We start from the raw sequence: 27,951 nt of genomic DNA, 5'->3' as shown, positions 1-27,951 counted from the left end.
ACAACACAAGCATATGAGATATGTTGTGTGTGTATGATTGTTTGTACATAGATGTTACATAAATTATGTCGTTCACAACAACACAAGCATATGAGATGTGTTGTGTGTGTGTTATTGTTTGTACATAGATGTTACACAAATGATGTCGTTCACAACAACACACAATGTTTTGTGTGTATGATTGTTTGTATATTGATGTTACATAAATGATGTCGTTCACAACAACGCACCCATCCATCCATCCATTTCTACCGCTAATTCCCTTTGGGGTCGCGGGGGGCGCTGGTGCCTATCTCAGCTACAATCGGGCGGAAGGCGGGGTTGTGTGTGTATGATTGTCTGTACATTGATGTTACATAAATGATGTCGTTCACAACAACAGAACAGATGAGATGTGTCGTGTGTGTATGATTGATTACACTAAAGATGCTATCACATTATTGCCTCTCGTCACCTCACTTGATGATTTTAAGTTTTTTTTTTATTTTTTAATCTTTTATGTTTTTTATTATTTTTTGAGCAATGAGTAAAAAAAAAACCTGGCTAAAATTCTGTTTTTTTTTTTTTTACCTTGTATCAGGGGTCCTCAAACTTTTTAACCCGGGGGCCGCATTGGTTTGAAAAAAAAAAAAATGTGAACAGGGGCCAGGCCATCCATCCATCCATCCATCTAATAATTAAGAAAAAATAAAGAATTTTTTTTTTAAGTAATTGGAACATTAAATTGGTCAATAATTCATATCAACATTGATTTTAATTCATATTTTCTTAATATAAAAAATGGGGATCCAAAATGAACCTAATCATAAAATGTTTTCTAATATTTAATTTATTATTACATTCTTTTACTTTCACTGCCTAAATCTCATGACCAACTTCCGATCCATCTATCAATCTTTTTATTTTTACAAGTTTGCATGTTTAATGCCATTTTTCTCAAAGAAAACTATGTTGTTTTTTTAATTGGAAGAAATAAATATGAAATATTTTCTCCCAAAAATATTCAAAAGTGGAATATGTATTCGAGCCTTATATGTATGTCAATAATTCAATACAACGCTGATTTTGATTCATTATTATTTTTGGGCACAATGACAGTTTTAAAGAAAACAACTTTGAGTTGTTGAGTCAACATTGCAACTACTACACACACAAAATATGCAATATTTTCCTCTAAATATATTTAAAAGTCTAATATTTGATGTGAAGTTATTGTAACATTAAATAGGTCAATAATTGATAACAACATTGATTTTTAATTCATATTGTCTTAATGTAAAAAAAAAAAAATTGCGCAAAAATTAATGGGGATCCAAAATGAACCTAATCATAAAATGTTTCCTAATGATTAATTTATTATTAATTTTTTTTTTACTTTCACTGCCCAAATGTCATGACCAACTTCCGATCCATCCATCAATCTTTTTATTTTTACAAGTTTGCATGTTTAATGCCATTTTTCTCAAAGAAAACTATGTTGTTTTTTTAATTGGAAGAAATAAATATGAAATATTTTCTCCCAAAAATATTCAAAAGTGGAATATGTATTCGAGCCTTATATATATGTCAATAATGCATTACAACGCTGATTTTGATTCATTATTATTTTTGGGCGCAATGACAGTTTTAAAGAAAACAACTTTGAGTTGTTGAATCAACATTGCAACTACTTCACACAAAATATGCAATATTTTCCCCTAAATATATTTAAAAGTATAATATATGATGTGAAGTTATTGTAACATTAAATAGGTCAATAATTGATAACAACATTGATTTTTAATTCATATTGTCTTAATGTAAAAAAAAAAAATTGTGCAAAATTAATGGGGATCCAAAATGAACCTAATCATAAAATGTTTCCTAATAATTAATTTATTATTTTTTTTTTTTACTTTCACTGCCCAAATCTCATGATCAACTTCAGATCAATCCATCAATTATCTTTTTATTTTTTTAAGTTTGCATGTTTAATGCCATTTTTCTCAAAGAAAACTATGTTTTTTTTAATTGGAAAAAGTAAATATGCAATATTTTCTCCCAAAAATATTCCAAAGTGGAATATATATTGGAGCCTTATTATATATGTCAATAATTCATTACAACGCTGATTTTGATTCATTATTATTTTTTGGAGCAATGACAGTTTTAAATAAAACTACTTTGAGTTGTTGAGTCAACATAGCAACTTCATCACACAAAATATGCAATATTTTCCCCTAAATATATTTAAAAGTATAATATTCGATGTGAAGTAATTGGAACATTAAATACGTCAATAATTCACAACGACATATATTTTAATTCATATTTTCTTAATGTAAAAAAAAATGTAATTGCGCAAAATTAATGTGGGTCCAAAATGAGCCTAATCATAAAATGTTTCCTAATAATTAATTTCTTATTAAATTTTTTTACTTTCACTGCTTAAATCTCATGATCAACTTCAGATCCATCCATCAATTATCTTTTTATTTGTTTTAAGTTTGCATGTTTAAAGCCATTTTTCTCCCAAAAATCTTTGTTTGTTTTTTTATTGGAAAAACTAAATATGCAATATTTTCTCCCAAAAATATTCCAAAGTGGAATATGTATTGGAGCCTTATATATGTCAATAATTCATTACAACGCTGATTTTGATTCTTTATTATTTTTTTGGCGCAATGACAGTTTTAAAGAAAACAACTGAGTTATTGAGTAAACATTGAAACTTTTTCACCTTTTTGTTCTTTTAATTCCACTTTTGCTTTTTGTTACAGTATTTGTCCGTCGCATTAAAAAATTATCTGGGCCCCGGGCCGCACTTTGGATACGTGTGTTCTGGTTGGTTGAAGTCTTTGGTTTTGTTCAAAGATGGTGCTCAGACGGTCGGGGCGGTTCAACCGGTTCGACGAGCGTCCCACATCGTTAGCATTTTTGTGGGTGTATAACTTACTGAACTCACTGGGCTCCTCAGATTTGAGAAAGTGCTGCCAGTGCAATCGTCGGCACGATGGCCTCCTACACCGCTTACAGCGGCTACACCAAGCCGCCACCGCTCTCCTACACGGGTTCCTACTACAACTATGATGAGAAGCGGCCCCAGACGGCGTACACGAACTACCAGGACTACCAGGACTCGCTGTACGAGGAGAAAAAGATCATTGAGATGCGGAAGAAGAAGTACGCCATCTGCTGCGAGGTGGTTGCTCTGATCATCGGCTTCATCGGACTGATCGGCGTGGCGGCCGTGACGGGTCTTCCTATGTGGCGAGTGACGGCCTTCATCGAGGAGAATATCATCGTCTTCGAGACCCGATGGGAAGGACTGTGGATGAACTGCTTCCGGCAGGCCAACATCCGAATGCAGTGTAAGGTCTACGACTCACTGCTGTTCCTGCCGCCCGACCTGCAGGCGGCCCGCGGACTCATGTGCGCGGCGGTGGCCCTGACCGTCTTTGCCCTGGTCACCTCGGCGGTGGGGATGAAGTGCACCAAGGTGGTGGACCACCGCGCCCGCACCAAGCACATTGTTTTGGTGGCCGGAGGGTCCCTCTTCCTGCTGGCCTGCATCACCACGCTGATCCCCGTGTCCTGGACGGGCCACCGCATCATCCAGGAGTTCTACGATCCCCTGCTCATCGACGCCCAGCGGCGGGAGCTCGGTGAGGCTCTCTACATTGGCTGGGTGACCTCGGCCTTGCTTTTCGCCGCCGGAGTGATCCTGCTGTGCCGCCACGCTCCACGCACCCAGGAGCCCGACCAGAGGGTGATATACAACCCCGGCTCGTACCCCTACCAGCCCGGTTCCACCTACCAGCCGTACACCTACCAGCCACCGTACACCTACCAGCCGTCCTACACTTACCAGCCCGCCTACTCTGCACCCCCGCCAGGGTCTGTGGCCTACACACCCGTCCAGTAATAGTGAAGGATGGTTCTTTGGTCTATGCTTGCCAAAATAGCTGGCACTACGGTTTAAATTGAAAAGGCTGAGTCTTGCATGACTTCCTCGGAGAAGATGTCGAGTATTGTCGCACCTGGGATTTATGGAACTGTTGAGTTTCTCAGGAAAGTTTCTACGCCGCCATGACAGAACTTTGACTCGACTATCGCGGACACCGACTTTGTTGTGGTTTTCAGAGAACTCCAGATGATTTCTGACTTGTAAATACTTGATGATTTCAAAAACCACCACAAGGGTCAATAAATGGTACAGTTGACTAAGAGTCTGTTGATTCTGTTTTGGGGGTTTGTTGGTTGAAGTTGATTTCAGTGTCATCATGACTCATTGCATATTTTAGACTTCCTGGTCCGACTCCGAGAGAAACTTGTTATCTTCTTTGTTTCCAGCCGCTATGTGGCTAGACTGGCTGAACCAGAACATGACGCAGGTCCACCCACTAAGCTAAACTGCCAGCGGAAGTTTTTGTTCTGACACAAACAGAAGCCTGTGAAAAGGATGTGGACTGCACTACGGAGCTGGAGCCTATCCCAGATGACTTGCAGCAAAAAGCTGTCCAGTTGGAAGTGGACCTCCAGCGTTCCCTGCAGTGAAAACAGGGACATCTGCTGCAGACCTAAACTGATCAACTCAAACCCTGCCGACTCTTAACCGCATGAAGACAACTTATTTATGGAGTATTTTATTCAAACAAACCTAATGTAATAGTGTGCAAACTGTTTCCAAAAGCATGCAGGGGCCATTTTGATACTTTTCATTCTCAAAACGAATACAATATTTTGATTTTTGTTTTTACCTTTAGGGCTCCCCTCAAGTTAAAAAAAACTAATAAATTATGTTTTATGCCCTTTTGGTCAAAGACACCACAGTTTTTTTTATTGCAAACACAAAAAACATGCAATATTTCCCCCCAAAAATATTTCAATGTGTATTATTTGATGGGAAGCCTTAAACAGGTTAAATAATTCATAACATTGATTTTGATTCATTATTATTTCCAAGCAATGACAATTCTAACATTCTTGGGGATACAAAATGGTCCCTCTCATAAAAGTGTTAAAAAGATAGTGATTTTTTTACTTTCAACAACTGACTCTCTAGATCAGGGGTGTCAGGTTATATCCGGCCTGCGGGATAAGTTTGCTAAGTATAAAAATGAGCCAACATTTTGGAATGAAAGAACCTGCTGTTCTAAATGTGTCCACTAGATGTCACAACAGCAATTCTTTGTATCTTTGTAGATGATGCTACATATGTAAATAAAAATAAACCACATGATGTTAGTGCACCTGTCAAGGAAAATGAGCAAACTGCATAAATAACATCCTGTAATTGGATTTTGACATCATTTTTTATATTGTTTGAAAATTAACACCAATGAGTTGACTGATGAACATTATCACAGAATTTATTTAGAAAGTATAGATTACGACAAATAAAGATAGAATACTATTAACCGCAACATGTAAGTGTAAAAAAACCACCAACAACATGATAATTCGTAAATTTTCAGACTGTGCGTCTTCTATTTTTTTAAAAAGAAAACAATCTGAAGTTGTCTTTATTTTTAAGTTATCATGCCAGGATTTTACCAGTCCGGCCCACTTTGGAATAGATTTTTCTCCATGTCGCCCCTGATCTAAAATCAGTTTGACACCCTTGCTCGATATCAACCTCAGATCTATATGTCAATTTTAAGTTTTTTATTATATCATGCTTTTTTTGTTATATGCCCTTTTTGTCACAGAAAACTTGCAATATTTGTCCCAAATAGTATTTTAAAGTGGAATATTTGATGTGAAGTAATTGTATCCTTAAATAGGTCAATAATTCATAACATTGATTTTGATTCATAATTTTTTTTAGCAATGACAGCTTCATAATTTTTGGGGATCCAAAATAGTCCGACTCATAAAAGGGTTGAAAATATACATTTTTATTTTTAACACTTAACTCCGTAGATCAACTTCAAATCTATCTGCCGATTATAAGTTTTTATTATTTTATGGTATTTTAAATGTTTGTATTATGCCCTTTTTGTCAAAGAAAACTATGCAGTGTTTGTCAAAAAAATATGTGAAAGTGGAATATTTGATGTAAAGTAATTGAAGCCTTGAATAGGTCAATATCATTATTATTTTGTGACAGCTTTATAATTCTTGGGGGATTAATAAAGTATTTCTGATTCTGATTCTAATCCAAAATAATCAGACTCGTTAATGGGTTAAAAATACATACATATTTTTTTACTTTCAACAGTTAGGTTTTGCCTTAAATAGGTCAATAATTCATAACATTGATTTTAATTCATTATTATTTTTTGAGCCACGACAGCTTTAGAATTATTGAGTCCAACTCATAAAAGTGTTAAATATATATATTTTTACTTTCAACACTTAACTCTCTAGATCAACTTCAAATCTAGCCGTTGATTGTAAGTTTTTATTATCTTATGTTTTTTGTTTTTTTATTTGTTTGTTTTATGCCTTTTTTGTCAAAGTATTTTAAAGTGTAATATTTGAAGTGAAGTAACTGGAGCCTTAAACAGGTCAATAATTCATAACATTGATTTTGATTCCTTAATATTTAGATAAGTTTAAAAAAAAGCAAATTGAAAAAAAATATTCTCAGGGATTTATAAAAGTTATACATTATAATTTTTTAAAATATTTTTTTAAATTTTATTTTTTGTTTGTTTTTTATGTCCTTTTTTGTTATGAACACTGAAAAACATTTCAATGTGGAATATTTGATTTGAAGTAATTGGAGCCTTAAACACGTCAATAATTCTTAACATTGATATTTATTAATATTTAGGTATGTTTGAAAAAAATCCCACCAAAATTTTCAGGCATCCAAAAGGGCCCCACTCATAAAAGTGTTCAAATTAAGTCATGCGTTTTATATGTGTGTGTGTGTATATATATATATATATATATATATATATATATATATATATACACACATATACATATATATACATATATATACATACATATATATATATACAAACATATATATATATATATACACATATATATACATACATATATATATATACAAACATATATATATATACATACATATATATATATACAAACATATATATATATATACATATATATACATACATATATATATATACAAACATATATATATATATATATATATATACATACATATGCATTTTTTTTCTTATTTGTTTTATGCCCTTTTTGTCATACAAAACTTGGAATATTTTCAGAAATAATATTTTAAAGTGTAATATTTGATGTGAAGTAATTGGAGCCTTGAACTAGTCAATAATTCTTGATTTTGATTCCTTAATATTTAGATAGTTTTACCCCAAAAAATATCCACACAATGTTTTAAAATTAAGTCACACATTATAATTTTTTTCATTATTTTTTTGTATTTTATTTTTTGTTTGTTGTATGCCCTTTTTGTCATAGAAGTCTTTTGTTTTTATTGGGAACATACAAAATATACAACACGTCAAAGTGGAATAATTGATGTGGAGTTTTAAAAAGTTCAATAATTCATAACATTGATTTTGATTCGTTATCATTTTTGTAGCAACGACAGCTTTAGAATTATTGGGGCTCCAAAATAATCCGACTCATAAAACTGTTAAAAATATATATTTTTACCTTCAACACTTAACTCTCTTGATCAACTTCAAATTTATCCGTCGATTATAAGTTTTTATCATCATATGTTGTTTTTTTAATTTGTTTGTTTTATGCCCTTTTTGTCAAAAACAATTTATTTTTAATTGCAAACAAATATGCAGTATTTTACAGGTAATATTAGATGTGAAGTAATTGGAGCATTGAACCGGTCAATAATCCACTTCCAAAGACATGCGCCTGGGGATAGGTTGATCGGCAACACTAAATCGGCACTAGAGTGTAAATGTTGTCCGTCTATCTGTGTTGGCCCTGCGATTAGTTAGCGACTTGTCCAGGGTGTACACCGCCTTCCGCCCGATTATAGCTGAGATAGGCGCCAGCACTCCTCGCTACCCCGAAAGGGAAAAATCGGTAGAAAATTGATGGATGGATGGATTTTGATTCATTAATATTTAGATAAGTGTAGAAAAAAAAAAATTACAAAAATTCCCAGGGATCCAAAAGGGCCCCACCCATAAAAGTGTTAAAATTGATTTATACATTCAAATTATTTTATAATTTAAAAAAATATATATTCTTTTGTTAGTTTTATGCCCTTTTTGTCATCAAAAACTTGAAATATTTTATCAAATAACATTTAAGGTGGAATATTTGATGTGAAGTAATTAGAGCCTTAAATAGGTCAATAATTCATAACAACATTGATTTTTTTTTTTTCATTTTTTATAATAACAGTTTTAAAGGAGAAAACAGCCTGCACAGCAGCTTTGAGTTATTAGTGTCAACAATGGAACTTTTGCTCGTTATATTTCACTTGTATGCTCTTTTATTCCACTTTATGTATTCTCAAGAATTTTCAAGAAAATTTAAAATTTTCAATAAAGTTATCAACATTTTTTTTCTTTGTGTTTTGTAAACACTTTTAGTTAAAACAGTTTCTTTAACTGTAACAAATTAGTTCATTGTTTTATTTATTTGCTTAAAGTAGCAGCAAAATGGAGAACCAAGTTGACTTTTTATGTTTAAGATTAATGTTTCATTGTATCCATTTAACCGGGGGTGTACAAACTACGGCCCGTGGGTCAAATGCGGCCTGCCAGCGTCTTCAATTAGGCCTGCAAGACGTTATGAGTCCAACAAAGCATCGCACCGCAGATTGCTTTCAAATTAATCCTAAATACCAGGCAGTCTCTAAATGCTACATATTTGTGGACAACGTCAATCAATCAATAAATGTTTATTTATATACAGGGATGGGAATGAAGATTTACAAAATCAGCTGAACATTTTTTAATCCTAAAAGCTTTGTTGTATTAGTCAACGTTGCAACTTTTTCTAAATTACATTAAGCCTTTAAGCTTTTTTATTTCACTTTTGTTTATGTTTTTGTTTTTTTTAATAGTATTTTTAGAATGTGTCGTGGGTGTCATGCCTGTAATTCAGTTTTAAGTTTGATCATGTTTGTTTTGTTTTTGGACTCTTGTTTCCCGTTTTACACTTCCTGGTTTTGTTTGTTTCCATAGTAACCCATTAGTTTCCACCTGGTCTCCAAGTCACGCCCAACCCTCAGTCCCACACCGGTTTCTAATCATCATAGCTGCTATTTATACCATTCTGTTTTTGTCCTCATCCTGCGAACTTTGCTATTTGCCTTCATTGCATTGCCTACCTATGCTGCTCATTCTCCATGCCCACGATCACCTGCCACGCACCTTGCTATTCTTGCCTCCTGTTTTTGTGTTCACAGTAAGTGTTTTGTTTTAGTTGTTTATAGTCATGCCATCGTGCTGTTTCTGTTCATAGTTCATTCATGCCATCATGCAAGTGTTTTTGTTTCCTGTTTATATTTTGTAGCCAAGTTTTATACCTCCTTGTGAGCGCCCTTAGTTTGCTTATTTTTCTGTTTAGTGTATAAATAAAAAACCATGTACTCACAGTCACGTCTGGCTCATCCTGTAATCCCTCTGCGTCGAAGGAGCACAAACAATCCAAGTTCATGCCTGACAGTGGGCCTTTTAAACATTAGCTGTGGGCGGGAAATGGCCTCCGGTGCACACTTTTGACACCACTGCTATAGATAATAAAAAATAAAATTTAATAAATCTATGGTTAAAAAGTAGAGTCTGGCGACGCATGCGCATTTATCATAACTCTCTCGCTCTCTCTGTCTCCCCCTTCCTCACGAATGTTGCTGCCGTGCAGCACTTTTTGTTTTTAACCCCTTCTTAACCCTGAACGTACATTGAAAATACACGCAACCCTTAACTTAAAATGCCGGACATTTGAGGCATTTAAGAAACTCCACCTGAACAGCTCCGCAAAGAGGACATTTCCCGTGAAAAGAGGAGGTGTGGTCAGTCTATCGCAGGGGTCACCAACATGGTGCCCGCGGGCGCCAGGTAGGCCATAAGGACCAGATGAGTAGCCCGCTGGCCTGTTCTAGAAATAGCTTAAATAGCAGCACTTACCAGGGAGCTGCCTCTATTTTCAAAATTGTATTTATTTACTAGCAAGATGGTCTCGCTTTGCTCAACATTTTTAATTCTAAGAGAGACAAAACTCAAATAAAATTAGAAAATCCAAGAAAATATTTTAAAGACTTTGTCTTCACTTGTTTGAATAAATTTTTTTTATTTTTTTACTTTGCTTCTTATAACTTTCAGAAAGACAATTTTAGAGAAAAAATACAACCTTAAAAATTATTTTAGGATTTTTAAACACATATACCTATTTACCTTTTAAATTCCTTCCTCTTCTTTCCTGACAATTTAAAATTCAAAGCCCACCAGGCTGCACCAAACTTTTAGTGTCTTGTTGACACAGAAAAGTACAGTGGTGTATGTGCAGCAGGTATAAAGGTTGCAAGCCTGTTTGGTTCAACTTATCTTTGGAAATCAGCCTTTTCTGACATGAACTTCATCAAGAACAAACACAGAACACGCCTCACTGATACACTTCTGCAAGACTCACTCAGAGTTGCAGTGTCAAGTTACACAGCAGAGTACAACACACTAGTTAACAGCATGCAATGCCAGGCTTCCCACTAACTGACAAAGAAACAGATAACAGATTTGGTGTCCAGTTCAAAGTGTGACATGATTTACTTAAAAATTTGAGAGTTGACTTTTGTATTTTACATATGTTATTATTTGTACAAACATGGTGCAAAGTAATTCATGATTTGTTAAAAAATGTTGGAGGATAGCTAGTTAAAATGTGATATTGTGATTTCACAAGACTGTCTTAGAAGTGATTATTTGAAAATGTTCAATTTGAAAAATGTGCACTTAGAGAAAATATCAACCTTAAGTGTTGCACATTGATATGTATCTGTTTCTATATATATTTATTGTGAGAAATCATTAAGATGATCAGTGTTTCCACAAAGATAAATACCATTAATTATTAATAATAACATAGAGTTAAAGGTAAATTGAGCAAATTGGCTATATCATGCAATTTATTTAATTGTGTATCAAACTGGTAGCCCTTCGCATTAATCAGTACCCAAGAAGTAGCTCTTGGTTTCAAAAAGGTTGGTGACCCCTGGTCTATCGTATACCTTGATCGCTGCTAGCATGCCGTGTGTCGTTGTTTTTTTGATTGATTGAAACTTTTATTAGTAGATTGCACAGTACAGTATATATTACGTACAATTGACCACTAAATGGTAATACTCGAATAAGTTTTTCAACTTGTTTAGGTCGGGGTCCACGTAAATCAATTCATGGTGCTTCAGTGTGCATTGTTTACACAACGTGCGGTGCGCTACTTAATATCTCCGTGACGTTCGGTTCACCTCCGAACCAAAACCCCCGTACCGAAATGGTTCAATACAAATACACATACCGTACGTTACACCCCTACTATCCGCGCATCTCTAACGTAGATACAAAAACCACCCTGGCGGCGCGAAAATCCGCGAATCCGCGGAAAATTCCCATCCCTGTGTATAGCCCTAAATCACAAGTGCCTCAAAGGGCTGCACGAACCACAACGACATCCTCGGTAGGGCCCACATAAGTGCAAGGAAAAACTCACCCCAGTGGGACGTCGACAATGATGACTATGAGAAACTTTGGAGAGGACCGCATATGTGGGCAAACGCATGGATAATGATCTCAGCGTCGTAAGTGGACAAAATGGAGCGAATTTTTGCGATATTACAGGGATGGAAGAAGGCCGTTTTAGTAACATTTTTAATGTGTGACTCAAACGAGAGAGTTGGGTCGAAGATAGTACCCAGATTCTTTACAGAGTCTCCTTCTTTAATTGTTTGGTTGTCAAATGTTAAAGTTGTATTATTAAATAGAGGTCGGTGTCTAGCAGGACCGATAATCAGCATTTCCGTTTTTTTGGCGTTGAGTTGCAAAAAGTTAGCGGACATCCATTGTTTAATTTCATTAAGACACGCCTCCAGCTGACTACAATCCAGCGTGTTGGTCAGCTTTAGGGGCATGTAGAGTTGGGTGTCATCAGCATAACAGTGAAAGCTAACACCGTATTTGCGTATGATGTCACGTAGCGGCAGCATGTAGATGCTGAAGAGTGCAGAGCCAAGGACAGAACCCTGGGGAACTCCACACGTTACCTTAACATAGTCCGAGATCATATTGTTATGGGAGACGCACTGCAACTTGTCAGTAAGATAAGAGTTAAACCAAGACAGGGCTAAGTCTGACATACCAATTCGTGTTTGAATACGCTCTAGTAAAATATTATGATCGACGGTATCGAAAGCAGCGCTAAGATCGAGGAGCAGCAACATAGATGACTCATCAGAATCCATCGTTAGCAATAGATCATTAGTCATTTTTGCGAGGGCTGTCTCCGTAGAGTGATTTGCCCTTAAACCGTAGTGAAAGGTTTCACATAGATTGTTAGATGCTAAGTGTTCATTTAACTGCTCTGCGACAATTTTTTCGAGGATTTTCGAAATAAAGGGAAGGTGAGACTAGTCGGTAGTTTACCATGAGGTCAGGATCGATGTTAGGTCTTTTAAGGAGAGGATGAATAACCGCTTTTTTGAATGCTAGGGGAACAGTGCCAGAGGAAAGTGATAAGTTTATTATATTTAGCACTGATGGACCTAATAATACCAAGAGCTCCTTGATAAGGTTCCCAGGAAGTGGGTCAAGCAAGCATGTTGTTTGTTCTATTCCATTTACACATTGTAACAATTCTTCTAATGTTATTTCATCAAAACGAGAGAAGCTAATTTGGAGGGCAGTATTCGCTGTACATACAGTCGTATCTGTGTTAACAGAACCCAGTTGTGGCTGGGACGCATTGTCTTTAATCTCCTTTCTAATGAGTTCAATTTTCTTATTAAAGAAATTCATATAGTCATCTGCCGAGTGGGTGGAGCTACTGGAAGGAGTCCCTTGTTGGGTTAGCGATGCTACTGTACTTAACAAAAATGTAGGATCGTTTTTTTTAAGGCGGATGAGATTTGAGCAATATTTAGCTTTAGCTAAGGTAAGCATGCGTTTATAAGTTATTAAACTATCACTCCATGCTTGATGGTGCACCTCAAGTTTAGTCGTGCGCCATTTGCGTTCCAGCTTTATACATAATAATTTCTGAGCTCTAGTTTCTTCAGTAAACCACGGGGTACGCCTTTTTGGAGCCTTTTTTAACTTCAGCGGTTCTATACTATCAATGGTTTCGCGCAGGGCGTAGTTAAAATTGTTAGTGAGGTTATCAATAGAGCCCACATACTTTGGGAATGGTGCCATTACCAAGGGCAGTAGGCCAGCAAGAGTCATCGTTGTGGCCGTATTAATGTTGCGGCTGCTATAGCAGTTATTATTATTATTATTAGCTTGCCGAACATGAGTCTGAACTTTGAATTTTATAAGGTAATGATTGGACATGATTGGGAGTATCATAACTTTGGAAATGGTGATACCCAGGACAAGCACTAGGTCTATCGTATTACTGTTGCGATGCGTGACTTCATTTATTATTTGTGTAAAACCACAGCTATCAATTATAGTCTGGAGCGCCACGAACGGTGGGTCCGATGGGGTATTCATATGGATATTAAAGTCCCCCATTATAATTATATTATTGGGGTGCGTCACTATATCAGCAACGAACTCTGAGAATTCTTTGATAAAGTCCGAATAGGGCCCTGTGGGGCGGTAGATAACAGCCAGGTATAGAGGCAGCGGTGTGACAGACCTCACAGTGAGCACCTCAAACGATGTATATGTATTATTTAGGTTAGGACTAAGGTTAAAGTTTCCGTTGTATATTAGTGAGACCCCCCACCCCTTTTAAGGGGATGGGCAATGTGCGCATTCGTATAGTTAGGAGAAGCCTCATTTAGCGCAAAAGTCGTCTGGTTTAAGCCAGGTTTCGCTGAGACCGATGACGTTAAGATTGTTGTCTCTAATGACCTCATTAACTAATAACGTTTTGGGAGACAATGATCTTATGTTTAAAAAGCCCATATTATAGGTAGTGGGCTGTTTTAATGAGTTTTTGATCAAATTATCCGTAATATCAATATCAATAATGTTGCGTTTATTATGAGTAATGCACTTAAAATAATTACGACCATATCTAGGAATTAATATGACGGGTATTTTCAGATTGTTTGCTTGGTGCTTTGATAAACTGAACGCATCATAATTTGCCACCTCAGTAGAACGCATGTCCAACTCTGGCACAGTCCTAGCAGAAAAAACATTATGTGAGTTGTGTATTATTCTAAGAAAATTGCTATGTGTGCAGGGATTATTCAGCCTGGCGCTGGCTAGTTCTAACTTAACTGACTCCTCACCCAGACTAGCAGGCTCTGTAATTGCCTGCTCTAGTGCAGTTAGTCAAATGTGACTCAATGAGAAATCTATGTATCTATGTATGTGAGTAAATAAGATCTATTACCCTTGAAAGTACATTTAAATACTAGCACAGCATTTACTTATATGACACAAGCCAAACAACCTTCCCTAGTCATGGTGGGGGGAAAAATGCAACTACCAAAGGTCACACACAGTTACTTTACACGCAGTCGGCTTTCGGCAGCCAAGTCACGAAATGTAGGCACTCTTGCATTAAACCATATACAATTGTATTTACAATTCGCAGTGTGTAAAAACACAGTCTAAACATCACAAATTGCCACAAATTTTGTCTGCCATTTTGAATATTCCAATCCGAATATCTTCAGCAATTTCCGTAGATTCTACGTCACTGTAGTAACGCTTCTGCACTCTGACCATATTATTTGGAAATACGCACAAATTTGAAAGGGATGTGCCGTTTATCATTCACAATCCTTATGTAAGACAAGAACCCGTATGTTAATATTTGTTTATGCGTTCTAAATCGTCTAAAAACATCCAGAAAGCGCCAACAATACTCCATTTACATGTCGTAACCTGAAAATGAACCAAATATGAGTGATATTGTTATTATAAGCGCTAACGCAGACGGACTATTTTAGCGGCGCATTAATAGCAGTGAGCTAATGCTAGTTTACGCTGTTATTGTTGACAAACTTCGGATGCTTCTGCTTGGTCTCAAACTTGCTAAAAGTAACATTTGTCAACCTGCCAGGAGACAATTTTGGCCATGGACCGACAGGCTGGTCCACTTTCATATCCCCCAAGATGGCAAAAAAGACACTCATTACAGGAACTATTTTTAACCTTTCATGACGATTGCGATTGAGTCTTCATCCAAACGGAATATTGAGAACGTCCTGTAAATCGACATCCAACATCACAAATATTATCGTGTTTGTTTTATTTGGATTAATTATGGTTAGTTTGTATGTTTACCACCTAGCAATGCTGCTAATGCTATAGTGTCACAATAAAGCTACGTCCATTTAGTACTCTGCGTCTAAAATTTGTGGACCATCCTCATTATATTCGGCCTCAAAAAATATAAGTTTGTCACAAAGTGAACGTCGTAAAAGTCTGCTTGATTAGCATTGTTGCTGATGGGGAAGGGATCTGGTGTTTTTCCTCCACGTCACGCCATCAAAATGACTCCTGAATATCTGTGAGATTGATACTATTTTGATTATATCAATTTACTCGCAAACTTTGGAAGTCATTGTGTCATAAATCAGATATATATAATACTAGCTTCATAAAAGAGGCAACTTGTTCTTCCACTCTACTGACACTTTAATTAATTCCATAATTTGATTGCACATACTGATATACTAAAGGTTTTAAGTGCATACAGGTCATGTTATGTTGTGCATTCTTGGATAGCAGGTTATTGTTTGCTTTGTGCATCATTTTAGCTGTTAGCAAGTTTTTGGCTTTACAAAATAAATTATTTGAGTGTTCTCCATAATTTTTTGTAACACAGTTGGTGAATAAAATGTACTTTCCCCATATTTCTACTATCTCGCAAATAAGCACATGTGTTATAGAAAAATAAAGGTAATGTGAGGATGTAAATTGAGACCTGCGATTCCTGTTCGCCACACAAAGAAAAAAGTGGCCTGAGGGGAATTGGTCTCTTAGCAACGGGGGTGCTATTCCCACCCCTCCCGTGTACACAGAAAAGGTGAACACCTCCCTCTCCGCTGGGATGCGACTACCTCCCGCCAGGACTGCCGCCTGCCACAGCCTACACGTAGAACGGGATGGCCAACTCCGCACTGGAGCTGCTGGGTCTTCTCGTGACCCTGATCGGGCTGATCGGCGTGGCGGCGAGCACAGGCATGCCGATGTGGCGAGTCACAGCCTTCATTGGAGAGAACATCATCGTGTTCGAGACCCGCTACGAGGGTCTGTGGATGAACTGCTTCAAACAGGCCGACATCAGGATGCAGTGTAAGGTCTACGACTCTCTCCTGGCCTTGCCCCCCGACCTACAGGCGGCACGGGGTCTCATGTGCTGCGCTCTGGCTCTCGGCGGTCTGGGCGTGCTGGTGAGCCTGTTGGGGCTGCAGTGCACGTCGTGCATTCAAAACCACCGAGCAAAGCGGCTGGTGCTCATCATCGCCGGAACCATGGTCATCTTGTCGTGCATCTGCGTCATCATCCCCGTGTCCTGGACGGGGCACGTTATCATTCGGGACTTCTACAACCCTTTACTGCTCGACGCCCAGCGCCGGGAGCTGGGGGAGGCCCTCTACATCGGCTGGGTGGCCGGGGCCTTTCTCTTTGCTGGTGGATGCCTGTTCACTTGCTGCAATTTACAGGCGGAGGACCAAGACCCGAGGAAGTACGTCTACTCCAGGAACTCCGACTACACGGTGTACCCTCCGCAGCCCATCCAGACCCTGCAGCCTCAACAGCTTGTGCTGCTTCCCCAAGCCCAGCCGGTGCTGTCCAGACATCCATCCACCAACTACAGCTACCAGTCCAGGTACCCGTCTGTACGCAGTGGAGTGGCTTATCTTTGAACACTGACTGAGGCCATGACTGGGAGTGGGGCCAATCAGAGGACCTCACTAAAGGTTGCGTGACAGCATCGACAGAAACTAAACAATACCACCTTTGTCAATTATTCGTACCAATCAGATCCCAAGTCCAGTGAGGATAAACTATGTATATCAGAATCCCAATCATCTCATTGGACTTGGTAGACTGTCTTCTTTCTTCAATGCCAGAAACAAGAAAACGCTAACGTAACCGACAGTGGTTTTTGATGTTATGGCTAGTTGTTTTACAAAAATATGATAGTTGCTAGTTGTTTAAAGATTTCAAGGTTCTGAAAGAGCTGATATGCAGAAGTTGGACGGGAAGCCAAGAGATGGTTGCTGTTTGTTGAAGGTGTGGATGCGTCTCTTTGTTTGCGAAGAGGGTAGTCCCTGTGGCCGCCGACCAAGCGTGATCACATGACCAGAAACTGTTTTGAATAGATACAAAGAGCTTTAAGTCTAACACCTGTAGGCCGCACTTCCATTGTCCGCTATCTATGAGAGGAAGCAACTTTTGCTATGTAAATTTGTTTTATTGCCACTTAATCCGCAACAAATAATAATTAGAATGCTCCTAAAACAATTCTCCTTGTATTTTTATACTAGACACTATCAACTATATTAATGCGAAATAAAGTTATGTCTGTTTGTTTCATGTATGTCTGCCTGTAATTCTATTGTATTTACACTGTCAGAAATAAAGTCAGTGGCTTTTACCGCAAAATTTGGGCAGCTCAGTCCCAAGAATTTTACAGGAAAAACAGTGGTACCTTTTTTTTCATTTACAATAATGCTCTGTAAAAACATGACTGTAGACTAAGGTGGTAAGCGTATTTTACGGTGCAAATTCTCGTGAATGAGCTGACAGCTTTGTTTTTTTCACAAAATCTAGATTTGGTTTTACAATGTTGAAATATTGATATTAATTGGGGCTGAGGAATTTGTGAAACAGAAACAATACAAAAATAATGTCATTGTAAATTAATAATGCTAACAATGCAAACGACGCTACCTTGATTACATTACGATAGCACGTACTAATATGTCGGTCACAACCCAATGTTCGTGGCCTTATGTGAGATTTTCACGCAAATAATTTTGTGTGGTTCACCGCGATTAATCAAAATACAAAAGTGTAACTAATCTGAATATGGACCAGTAGAGTGAGCCAATAGTCCAACAACTGATTGATGAATCATAAAGGTGTGCTCTGGTATATTTACGTTTGCCAGGAAGTTATGTAATCGTTGCTGTTGGCTTGACAATTTAATTAGCTCATAGAAATTTCTGTCTGGACTGAGATAAGGAACAACTACTTGGATTTTGGGGCGGATCCAGATCATTTCTACTAGGTTACTTTATGTTTAGACCTCTGTGTGAGTGTGTATGCTAGCAGCCCTGGAGAGACAAAGATAGCAGAGACAGACAACAGTTGTTCTTCAATACGCTACTACCAGCCTAAAATGTTACGGCCGGTTTAACTTTTAGGATTTACTTTTTGGGGCCGATCCATGTTCTGTAGTTTTTTTTTACTAATAGGAGATAGGGATTGTTGGAGTTCAATGCTCTCTGAGTGCTTATCTCGTCGTACAAGTTATCAAACCAGTTTCTAGCCAGACCAACCATAAACACAAAATAAGCAATTATTCGTACCCTCATCTTCTCCCTGAACCAACCAAAGCCTCCAAAGCTACTTTCCCACAACAAACCTTGCTGTACCGTCCACAAACGCATCAGTTGAGCCTGCCGCACGTTGCTGAAAGATCTTCTTCCTCCAAGATGGCCGCAAGAAACGGGAATTAGTTGACTTGCGTCCTGCATTTTAGATCAGAACACCTGGATTATAATCTTCTGAACGATGGTTGAAGGAATTCCCGAGATAGCCGCCATGTGCATCGGCCTGGTAGGGCTTATCGGCGCAGCCGCCACCACCGGCATGCCCATGTGGAAGGTAACGGCGTTCATAGGGGAGAACATCATCGTCATGGAGACCCGCTGGGAAGGCCTGTGGATGAACTGCTACCGCCAGGCGAACATAAGGATGCAGTGTAAGGTGTACGACTCGCTCCTGTTCCTGCCTGCCGAGCTCCAGGCCGCCAGGGGTCTCATGTGCTGCTCGGTGGCCTTGTCCGGACTAGGGCTCATGATAGCCATTTTGGGGCTACGTTGCACTTCCTGTCTCCAGGGTAACAAAAGGGCAAAGAATGTGATCCTGTCGGTGGCAGGCGGAATGCAGCTCCTGGCTTGTGTCTGTGTCTTCATCCCAGTGTCGTGGACTGGTCATGTGATCATCCGGGACTTCTACAACCCGTTGTTAATCGATGCACAGAGAAGAGAACTAGGGGATGCCCTTTACATCGGCTGGGTGACGGGAGCCGTTCTTTTCTGCTCCGCCTTGTTGTTCATCTGCAGTCGTCAGACCTCGGACAAAAGGTCAAATGCTCTTTACCACCCGCCACACTTGCTCAGATACAACACGCCGCCGAGGAACCTCAATCCGATGATATATCAGCCCATTTCAAGTGTTTCCAGCCTTAGATCCAACATCTTCCAACCATCCCTGCAGCACAGCTCTGACGCACATCAGCTGGTCAATCCTCAAATAGTGACAAGCGACGCCGCACGAGCCACACTGCCGGTCCTCCTGAACCCAGGCCGGCCTGAAAGCACAACGCTCTTGTTTCAAGGCAACGAAGTCTATCATTCGTCCATGAGAAGCTCGAACCCGCTCGGAAAGCTGTACACACCAGTCAACTCCTTGTACATGAGCCAGAACAGCGCGCCGTACACGCTGGCGTACGATCCCTCTGTGTCCTACAATCCCTCTGTGTCCTACCAGTCCAGTTTCCAGCCCACGCCTCAAGCTCCTGTGTTCATTCCATACAGAGCTTCAAGAATTGAACCAGGGTCTTACACTGGAAGCGGCGCAGGCATGTACATATAAGGAAAATTCGCCTTTTTTGTTGTGGCTAGTCTTGACAATGAAGTCTGGTTACTTTTGAATACCAAACATTTAGAAGTGTTTGTGTTTCCATGAATGTATTGATCGGCATTGAAACCTATATAAGGTGTAGGTCCCACAGCTGTATATTTGTCTTTCATGTGTTACATCAGGTCTTTAGGTGGCAGTATTAGGCCTTGTTCACACTGCAGATCAATTCTGGTTTGTTGTCCATATGTTGTTGTGTTGTGTTCATGTCGATATGAACGGTCAAATTCGCAACTGGACTGCTTGGTTTGTCTTGGAAGACATTTCGCCGCTCATCCGAGTAGGCTTCATCAGTTCGTGCTCATAGACTTAGATTGGTCAGATCAAGTACGCTGGACTGGTAGTAGTCGATCCACAACTATTGTTCTGCCACACAATACCTCAAGACACTTTACACTCCTGCTCCTAGTGCCACCAACACTGGTTTAAATGTAACTTAGATATTGGGTTTCACAATTTAAAGTGCTTTGAGTCACTAGAAAAAAGCACTATATAAATATAATTCACTTCACTTATATGCATATATATATATGCATATATAATATATTTATGCATCATATATACACATATATATATATATATACACACTATATATACATATATAGACACTATATTTATATATATATGCATATATAATATAGTAATATATTTATACATCATATATACATATATATATATAGACACTATATATGCATATATATAGACACTATATATATATATATATATATATATAAACACACACACACACATAACATGTATTTTTTTCAATCGATTCTCTTAAACTATTAATCGACTTAAAATCGCCACTTAAATGTGAATGGATTTCTTTTAATGCCCCTAACGTATAGTCCATAAAATAAAAATAAAATCAAAGACCGCTTCAATCAAGCGGTAGATGGCAGCAGCTTGTTTACTTGCTATTTAGTGCAAACCTGTTTGTGTGGAGCCAGGACAGCATCATGTTTCCAAAAGCATGAAAGATGAAACCTACAACCGACACGTCCCCTATGCACCGTGTGGGAATACGCACAGCAATGTCCAAACGCCTGCAAAACACAGGAAGGATCCCCAACCATAAACCCACAAATTCTGCAAACAAATTAAAGTTGCACATTCAAAAAAACAATGCCAAAAATACGCACACAAGCGCAAAAAACAAATGTTTGAAAAATTGCAGCAATTTGGCAGGACAAAACAAAGGTTTGAAAGGCTAAACCTACGCTATGTCAATCAGTTGCTTTGTCAAATACTATAGTTAAATTAGGAGTGTGTGACACAACCTACACTCCCTTGCAAAAAGGTTAGAGGTAGACTCAGCTCCTCACTGTTCACATAACACAGACGTCATAACGTCATCAAAGCTCCCATTTATGATTCACACACAGCGCCAACAAGACGGGTACAAATATGATGAATCTATTTGTGGCAGCATCGGACTGAATCATCTTGCAGTTTCACTTTTGCATCTCATATCACATAATTGTGGTGCGTACAAGGACCCTTGATTTAAGTTCTTCATAAGAGGCTTAACCCCCAGTAGATGCACGAACAATAAAATAAAATGTATAAATATGTATTCGTTTGATTATTATTAATATGCACTGATGGAAATCGTACATGGATCTAACATATGCATGTAAACAATTACTGGACAGATAAAATGTGTTGATAGTTTGCACAATAAACAATTGTCTAACAAAAGTCTACGTAGTTTTTTTTTTTTTTAAGCTGCTTGTGTAGGAATGTATATTGTTATGATTTTACCGATACAAATATCGATACTCCTTATCAACACCGGTATTCATCTGTACTCTCATATATACTTGGTGTAAATAAAGATGTGGAAAAATTAATTTTTTTAATATTATAGGTTTCGTATTTGTGATTATTCCAAAGTGATTATTAGACCCTTTGACTGGGAGATGTGACAAAATAATACAAAAAAAAATGTATCTCGATTAATATCACTTTTTTTTAACATGCCGGTTTTAAAGAACCTGTACTAAAAACCAAATAAATTTGGAATAAGTTCAAAAAGTTACAAACATTCCATCTCCTGCCGTGTAATATTTGTCTGTCTGTGCATTATTATTATTATTACCTATTTATTTTATTTGAATTCACTTTGCCGGGGGATTATTCTAAAGGGTGGTAGTTCAAACGTACACACATCAGGTATGGTAGTACAGTTGTGTACCCTGCCAATTTTTATTATGTCCTACTGTTGGTAAATGTTTTATTCATATTTTCTGTATGCATTAATACATTTCATTTGTACTTATTTTCATTTAATTATTACTTATTTTGTTTTTTGTTACAATTCTGCACATTTTTTTAGGTGAGGGAAAAATCCAAACTAGTGAGCAGTGAATATTCACAATGAAAACAACTAAAAACAACATTTTAGCCAATATTTCGGAATCATTTTCAAACCTTTTAATGTTTGTGAAAATGTAATTATTCTGATCTACATCATAATAACGAGCCAGTCTTTTGAACGGCTCCTCGAGATCCGGCTCCCTTTAAAGAGCCGTGAATCCCATCACAGTTAGGTGTGTGATTTAAAGGCCTACTGAAATTAGATTTTCTTATTCAAACGGGGATAGCAGGTCCATTCTATGTGTCATACTTGATCATTTCGCGAAATTGCCATATTTTTGCTGAAAGGATTTAGTTTGCAACTTTCGGTGCTAAGAGAAAAGCCCTGTCTCTACCGGAAGTCGCAGACGATGACGTCACCCGTGTGATGGCTCCTCACATATTCACATTGTTTTTAATGGGAGCCTCCAACAAAAAGTGCTATTCGGACCGAAAAAACGACAATTTCCCCATTAATTTGAGCGAGGATGAAAGATTTGTGTTTGAGGATATTAATAGCGACGGACTAGAAAAGAAAAGAAACGCGATTGCATTGGGACGGATTCCGATGTTTTTAGACACATTTACTAGGTTAATTATGGGAAATCCCTTAACTTTCTATTGTGTTGCAAGTGTTTTAGTGAGTTAAATAGTACCTGATAGTCGGAGGGGTGTGTCCACGGGTGTCTTCACGCGCAGTGTCTCAGGGGAGTCGACGACAGCTATGGACGGCACAAGCTCAGCTTTTCTCCGGAAAGAACTGACTTGTTAACCACAAATTTCTCACCGAAACCTGCTGGTTGACATTTGGTAGGGATCCATGTTGGCTTGACCGCGCTCTGATCCATAGGAAAGTTTCACCTCCAGGAATTTTAAACAAGGAATCACCGTGTGTTTGTGTGGCTAAAGGCTAAAGCTTCCCAACTCCATCTTTCTACTGTGACTTCTCCAATATTAATTGAACAAATTGCAAAAGATTCAGCAACACAGATGTCCAAAATACTGTGTAATTATGCCGTTAAAGCAGACGACTTTTAGCTGTGTGTGTGTGCAGCGCTCATACTTCCTAAAAAAACGTGACGTCTTGCGTACACGTCATTACACAACGTTTCGAAGATGAAACTCCCGGGAAATTAAAAATTGTAATTTAGTAAACTAAAAAGGCCTTTGGTATTTGTTGCAATGTTAATATTTCATCATTGATATATAAACTATCAGACTGCGTGGTGGGTAGTAGTGGGTTTTAGTAGGCCTTTGAAAAAAATGAAACAAGCCAGTGTTTACATCTTTAAAGTAATACTTTTACTCACCGTTAGATGTCAGCAAATAACAAATTTGAGATTGTAAATAGGGGAAGTCTTCTATAATCCCCCAACAGGTGATAGAAAGTCTCCAATTTGCTTGACTTCCTGTTGCACAAACGCAAACATTTCAGCACAAAAATGTATCCATGAGCACTTTCGCCAAAGTAAATAAACTCATTTCAAAAATGGTCACTTTCCTGGGGACTACATAATATTCAAAACTCTATATGCAACATTTTTCTTCGTACCATTCTGTTTCTAAAGGGGGAAAGTAAGTTAAATGAACAGAAATAAAATTTGTATTTGACTTTGAGACTCTGTCGAATCTGCTGTTCGAGACTGTTAATCTTCAAGGCTGCGAGCGGTTTGAAGATTAGATTTGCGTTCGCGTCACGGACCGCAAGGCAGAGATTTTAATCATCATTCCTCGGTGTACCGAAGCAAAGACGTTGTCGAGGTCGACCACACTGGCAGATTTGAAGTTAATCTTCACGACGTATCCATGTTTGCGGATCAGCGGCTCGCCTGTGCCCTGAATCGGGCGCCTGCACGGGAGGCGACAATACACGGCACCAACGACGGAAACGTGCTTTTCAAAGTAAGAGCTTATACTTCCGAGAAAGTGTTAGTTTTCTGTAAAGCCCGTCGTTTGATAATAATAACGATTATAGCCTTACAATACATATCTGAGACAATTCATGACTACAACCTCGTACATGTTTATTTCTCAGTGAACGCGTTTGCTTGTGGTAAGTTTATTTTGAAATGCATAACAGGAAATGGTGTGCCCTTGCAATGCTGACTTGGCAGCTGGAGCATCCTGGTGGTCCTCCTCCTCCTCCTCCTTCAGTTGCATCCCTCAATTCAACTGTGCGCCGGGAAAAAAGATGCTATCGTGATGGTACAATGGGACACAACAACCCTTTTGACGCATGAAGGATTTTAAAGTATTTTTGTTGTTTTTAATTGCAGCGAAAGAACAACTGCTGTTTCTTTTTCCTCCCCATCATGAGACGTGAGCCAAGGATGCGCGCCGGGGGCCAGTTTGTTGTGGTCGTCAGTGATACGAGGACCAGCAAGATCTCAGCATGAGTTATTTGGGGCAAGAAAAGTGATATCCATGTACTTGAGGACCCCCGGGGGAGGACCATGGCAAAGAGGAAAGGACTGTTACTGTCTCTGCTCTCCTTGATAGCAGAGTTCTGGCTCAGTTGGCAGCAGGTCTTGAGGATTGGTGAGTCGTCATCTCTTTTCAGAAAGTCTTCCTGTAGCGGTACAACAGTAACAAAAACTTCAAAATGTTGTGGAGACTTAGTTAGGGGTGTCCAAATATCGGCCCGCAGCTCTCCTTTAAGGTGGCATCGCACCCGCACTATGATAAAAAACCTAACAAGAAAAGTTAAATAATATGATCAAGTAACGACTAAAAATGAAGCGTGTTGTTGCTGATATGTAAAACTCTGCCTCGTCTACAAAAGCCAAATATCAAAATGGTACCTGTGTGTGTCCTCTTGATTTTTGACTATACCACCCTGTTGGAACTCCCCGACCTAAAGTAACCACATTGACAAATCATTTAAAGTACAGGTCTCAAGTTTAAGGCCCGGGGTCCAGATCTGGCCCGCCACGTTATTTAATGTGGTCTGCCGCGTCATTCAATATAGTCTACCACATCATTTGGTATGCAACATAATTTAATGTGGTCTGCCACATTATCCGATGTTGTCTTCAACCTCATTAAAGTGGCCTACCAAATGTTTTTAAATGGCCTGCCCATTCATTCAATACGATCTGGCACACTATTTAAAGTGGACCTTCACATTATTTTCATTTTGGCCTGCGACATCATTCAACTCAGTCTTGCACATACTTAATGTAATCTGCCCCATCATTCAAAGTGGCTTGCTGTGTCACTCAATGTGGTCCGCCGCATAATTTAATTGGCCTGCAACATTTATGGTGGCCTATCATGTTATTCAATGTGGTCAGCCACGTCACCCAATGTTGTCCGCTACATCAATTAGAGTGGCCTACCAATTTTTTTAGATGGCCTGCCACATCATTCAATACGGTCTGGCACATGATTTAAGGTAGCCCATCACATTATTCATTGTGGCCTGCGGCATGATTCAATTCGGTCTTGCAGATACTTAATGTAATCTGCCACGTCATTCAACCTGGCTTGCCTGTCACTCAATGTGGTCCGCCGCGTAATTTAATTGGCCTGCAATATTTATAGTGGCCTATCATGTTATTCAATGTGGTCTGCCACTTCATCCAATGTTGTCTGCAACATAAGTTATCGTGGCCTACCAATTTTTTTTAAATGGCCTGCCACATCATTCAATACGGTCTGGCACATGATTTAAAGTGGCCCATCACATTATTCCATGTGGCCTGTGGCATGATTCAATTCGATCTGGCACATACTAAATATGACCTGCAACCTCATTCAAAGTGGACCACCGCGTTATTTATTGTGGCCTGCAACAAAATTTGTTGTTGCCCATCACTTTATTCAATAGGGTCTGCTACCTCAACCAATGTTATATGCAACATCATTGAGTGTGGCATGCCACATTTTACATTGGCCTGCCAGGTCATTCAACACGGTCTGGCACATGCCCCGTCACCTTATTCAATGTTGCCTGCGAAGTCATACAATACGGTCTGGCACATAATTAACATGGCCTGCCACTGATTCAAAGTGGCTTGCCGTGTCAGTTAATGTTGTCCGCCACTTCATTTAAAATGGCCTGTACCATAATTGACTGTGGCCAGTCACGTTTTTCAGTCTGGACTGCCACATTATTCAGTATTGCTTGGAACAAAATTTAAATGTGGCCCGTCACATTATTCAATTTGGCCTACCACGTCATTCAATACAGTCTGGCACTTAATTTATGTGGTCTGGCTCTTAATTAAGCGGCCTGTCACATCATTCAAAGTGTCCTACCTTCCACATCATTCAATGTCGTCAGCCACACCATTTAATGTGGCCTAACACATTTTATTTGGTAAGTCTCATTCTTTTATATGGCCTGCCTTGTCATTCAATATGGTCTGGTACATCATTTGATGTGGTTTGCCACATCATTAAACGTGGCCTGCCACATTATTTAAATTGGACTGCAATGTCATTTAATGTGGTCTTCCATGTGGTCCTTTAAATCATTTAAATGGCCCTCTGAGGGCAGCCATAGTTGTGATGTGGTCCTCAATAAAACAAGTCATTCCAAAACCAGATCTTAATAAGACTTCCAGTTAGCATATCCTGCCTGGACTTGTAGTTTCAATGCTAGAAATAATGGTCATTATCCCCAGGGTCTGTGTTGGGTTCCAAAACCATGTTAATCCACTCTGGCATTCTGCTGCCACTCAGGTCCATGTGGACTGAGCGCGTCAGAGGACCACGGATGCATGTGAACGCATCACGACTGGCCAGTTTGGCACACAGCCACGGGAAAACAGACACACACAAAATGACGAGCGGGGCGGCCGAGAGTCATCTGAGCTAACAGAGAGCGCTTCCAAAGACGACAAGAAAGAGTTGTCAGGCGGCACATAATTAGCGGTAGACGCAGAAACACTCTTAATTTCTGACGCAAACGCGCACAACCACACCTCCTGGAGGGCCACCAAAACATACCTGTGGTCCGTACTCAGTTGTAATACACTTTTCCACCACTTGTGGCAGTAATGACAATAACAAACCAACCAAGCTATAGTCATAGAGAAGTTATTTAAGCGCAAAAATGATGACTAATGTGGTGAAGCTGTATTTCTATTTGCTATATAAGTTGACTTAGGAAACATTTATTATGAACATCATTTATTACATTTAGCGCAACATATTTGTGTGTGCATTTATTTGTATTCACTTATTTACCAGTCCCTTCTGATGCAGTATATTTTGTTAGTACCTATTCTTCTAATCAGCCTGACCTAAGCCTAAGGTTTAAGTGTTACAGGTTTTTGTTTGGATTAACACATGCTTTTATATCATCTGACAATTGTGAGTAAGTCAGATGTAATGATTGAATATGATTCAAATAAGATTACTAATTCAGAGGTCATATTTGAGTGGGCCCCTGTCTAGTGGAAAAGTTGGGCCTCGAGGTCAAAAGAGGTAAAAACCCCTATTTGGAAAATCTTTGTCTGACCATTTTTGGTCTAATAAGTTAACATATAGTTCGGGCTGTCAAACGATTCAAGTCTTTAATCCCGTTTATTCATTTTTTTTCCGTAGTTAACTTGTGATTAATCACTGGTAAAAGTTTTCTTTTTTATCTTTAACGAGTGTACTTTGGATCATTTTCAAAATT

The 27,951-nt window shown here is 38.6% G+C and overlaps 4 protein-coding genes and 1 long non-coding RNA gene across 9 annotated transcripts in view; 4 read left to right on the top strand and 1 right to left on the bottom strand.

Annotated features, from left to right (window-relative positions):
* The window catches only part of LOC133537088 (uncharacterized), a 17,541-nt gene extending 7,424 nt beyond the window's left edge, over positions 1-10,117 (bottom strand). The window contains exon 1 of the long non-coding RNA XR_009802602.1: positions 9,511-10,117. This is a non-coding gene — a long non-coding RNA (uncharacterized LOC133537088). The remainder of the gene's footprint in view (positions 1-9,510) is intronic.
* On the top strand, positions 2,940-4,202 carry LOC133537083 (claudin-8-like). The gene has a single exon (XM_061877939.1). It carries the CDS (start codon positions 2,993-2,995, stop codon positions 3,902-3,904), a length of 912 nt encoding a protein of 303 aa, XP_061733923.1. The 5' UTR covers positions 2,940-2,992; the 3' UTR covers positions 3,905-4,202.
* LOC133537084 (glutamate receptor ionotropic, kainate 1) overlaps positions 7,139-27,951 on the top strand; it is a 130,398-nt gene continuing 109,585 nt past the window's right edge. For 2 of the 5 annotated variants that reach the window (XM_061877944.1, XM_061877940.1), the window contains exons 1-2: positions 7,139-9,321; positions 24,403-24,860. In XM_061877944.1, coding sequence (XP_061733928.1) covers positions 24,776-24,860 — 85 coding nt within the window. In that variant the 5' untranslated portion in view covers positions 7,139-9,321; positions 24,403-24,775. Of the gene's footprint in view, positions 9,322-24,064; positions 24,225-24,402; positions 24,861-27,951 lie in introns of those variants that run through there. The other 3 variants (XM_061877941.1, XM_061877942.1, XM_061877943.1) reach the window with 3 other exon arrangements.
* Positions 16,114-17,630, top strand: LOC133537082 (claudin-4-like). The gene has a single exon (XM_061877938.1). It carries the CDS (start codon positions 16,193-16,195, stop codon positions 16,955-16,957), a length of 765 nt encoding a protein of 254 aa, XP_061733922.1. The 5' UTR covers positions 16,114-16,192; the 3' UTR covers positions 16,958-17,630.
* Positions 17,783-21,665, top strand: LOC133537081 (claudin-8-like). The gene has a single exon (XM_061877937.1). It carries the CDS (start codon positions 18,834-18,836, stop codon positions 19,917-19,919), a length of 1,086 nt encoding a protein of 361 aa, XP_061733921.1. The 5' UTR covers positions 17,783-18,833; the 3' UTR covers positions 19,920-21,665.

Source organism: Nerophis ophidion, linkage group LG18 (assembly GCF_033978795.1).
Source record: "Nerophis ophidion isolate RoL-2023_Sa linkage group LG18, RoL_Noph_v1.0, whole genome shotgun sequence".
Taxonomy (NCBI): Eukaryota; Metazoa; Chordata; class Actinopteri; order Syngnathiformes; family Syngnathidae; genus Nerophis; species Nerophis ophidion.
Note: the sequence above shows the minus strand (reverse complement) of the source record. Positions and strands in the feature narration are given on the sequence as shown.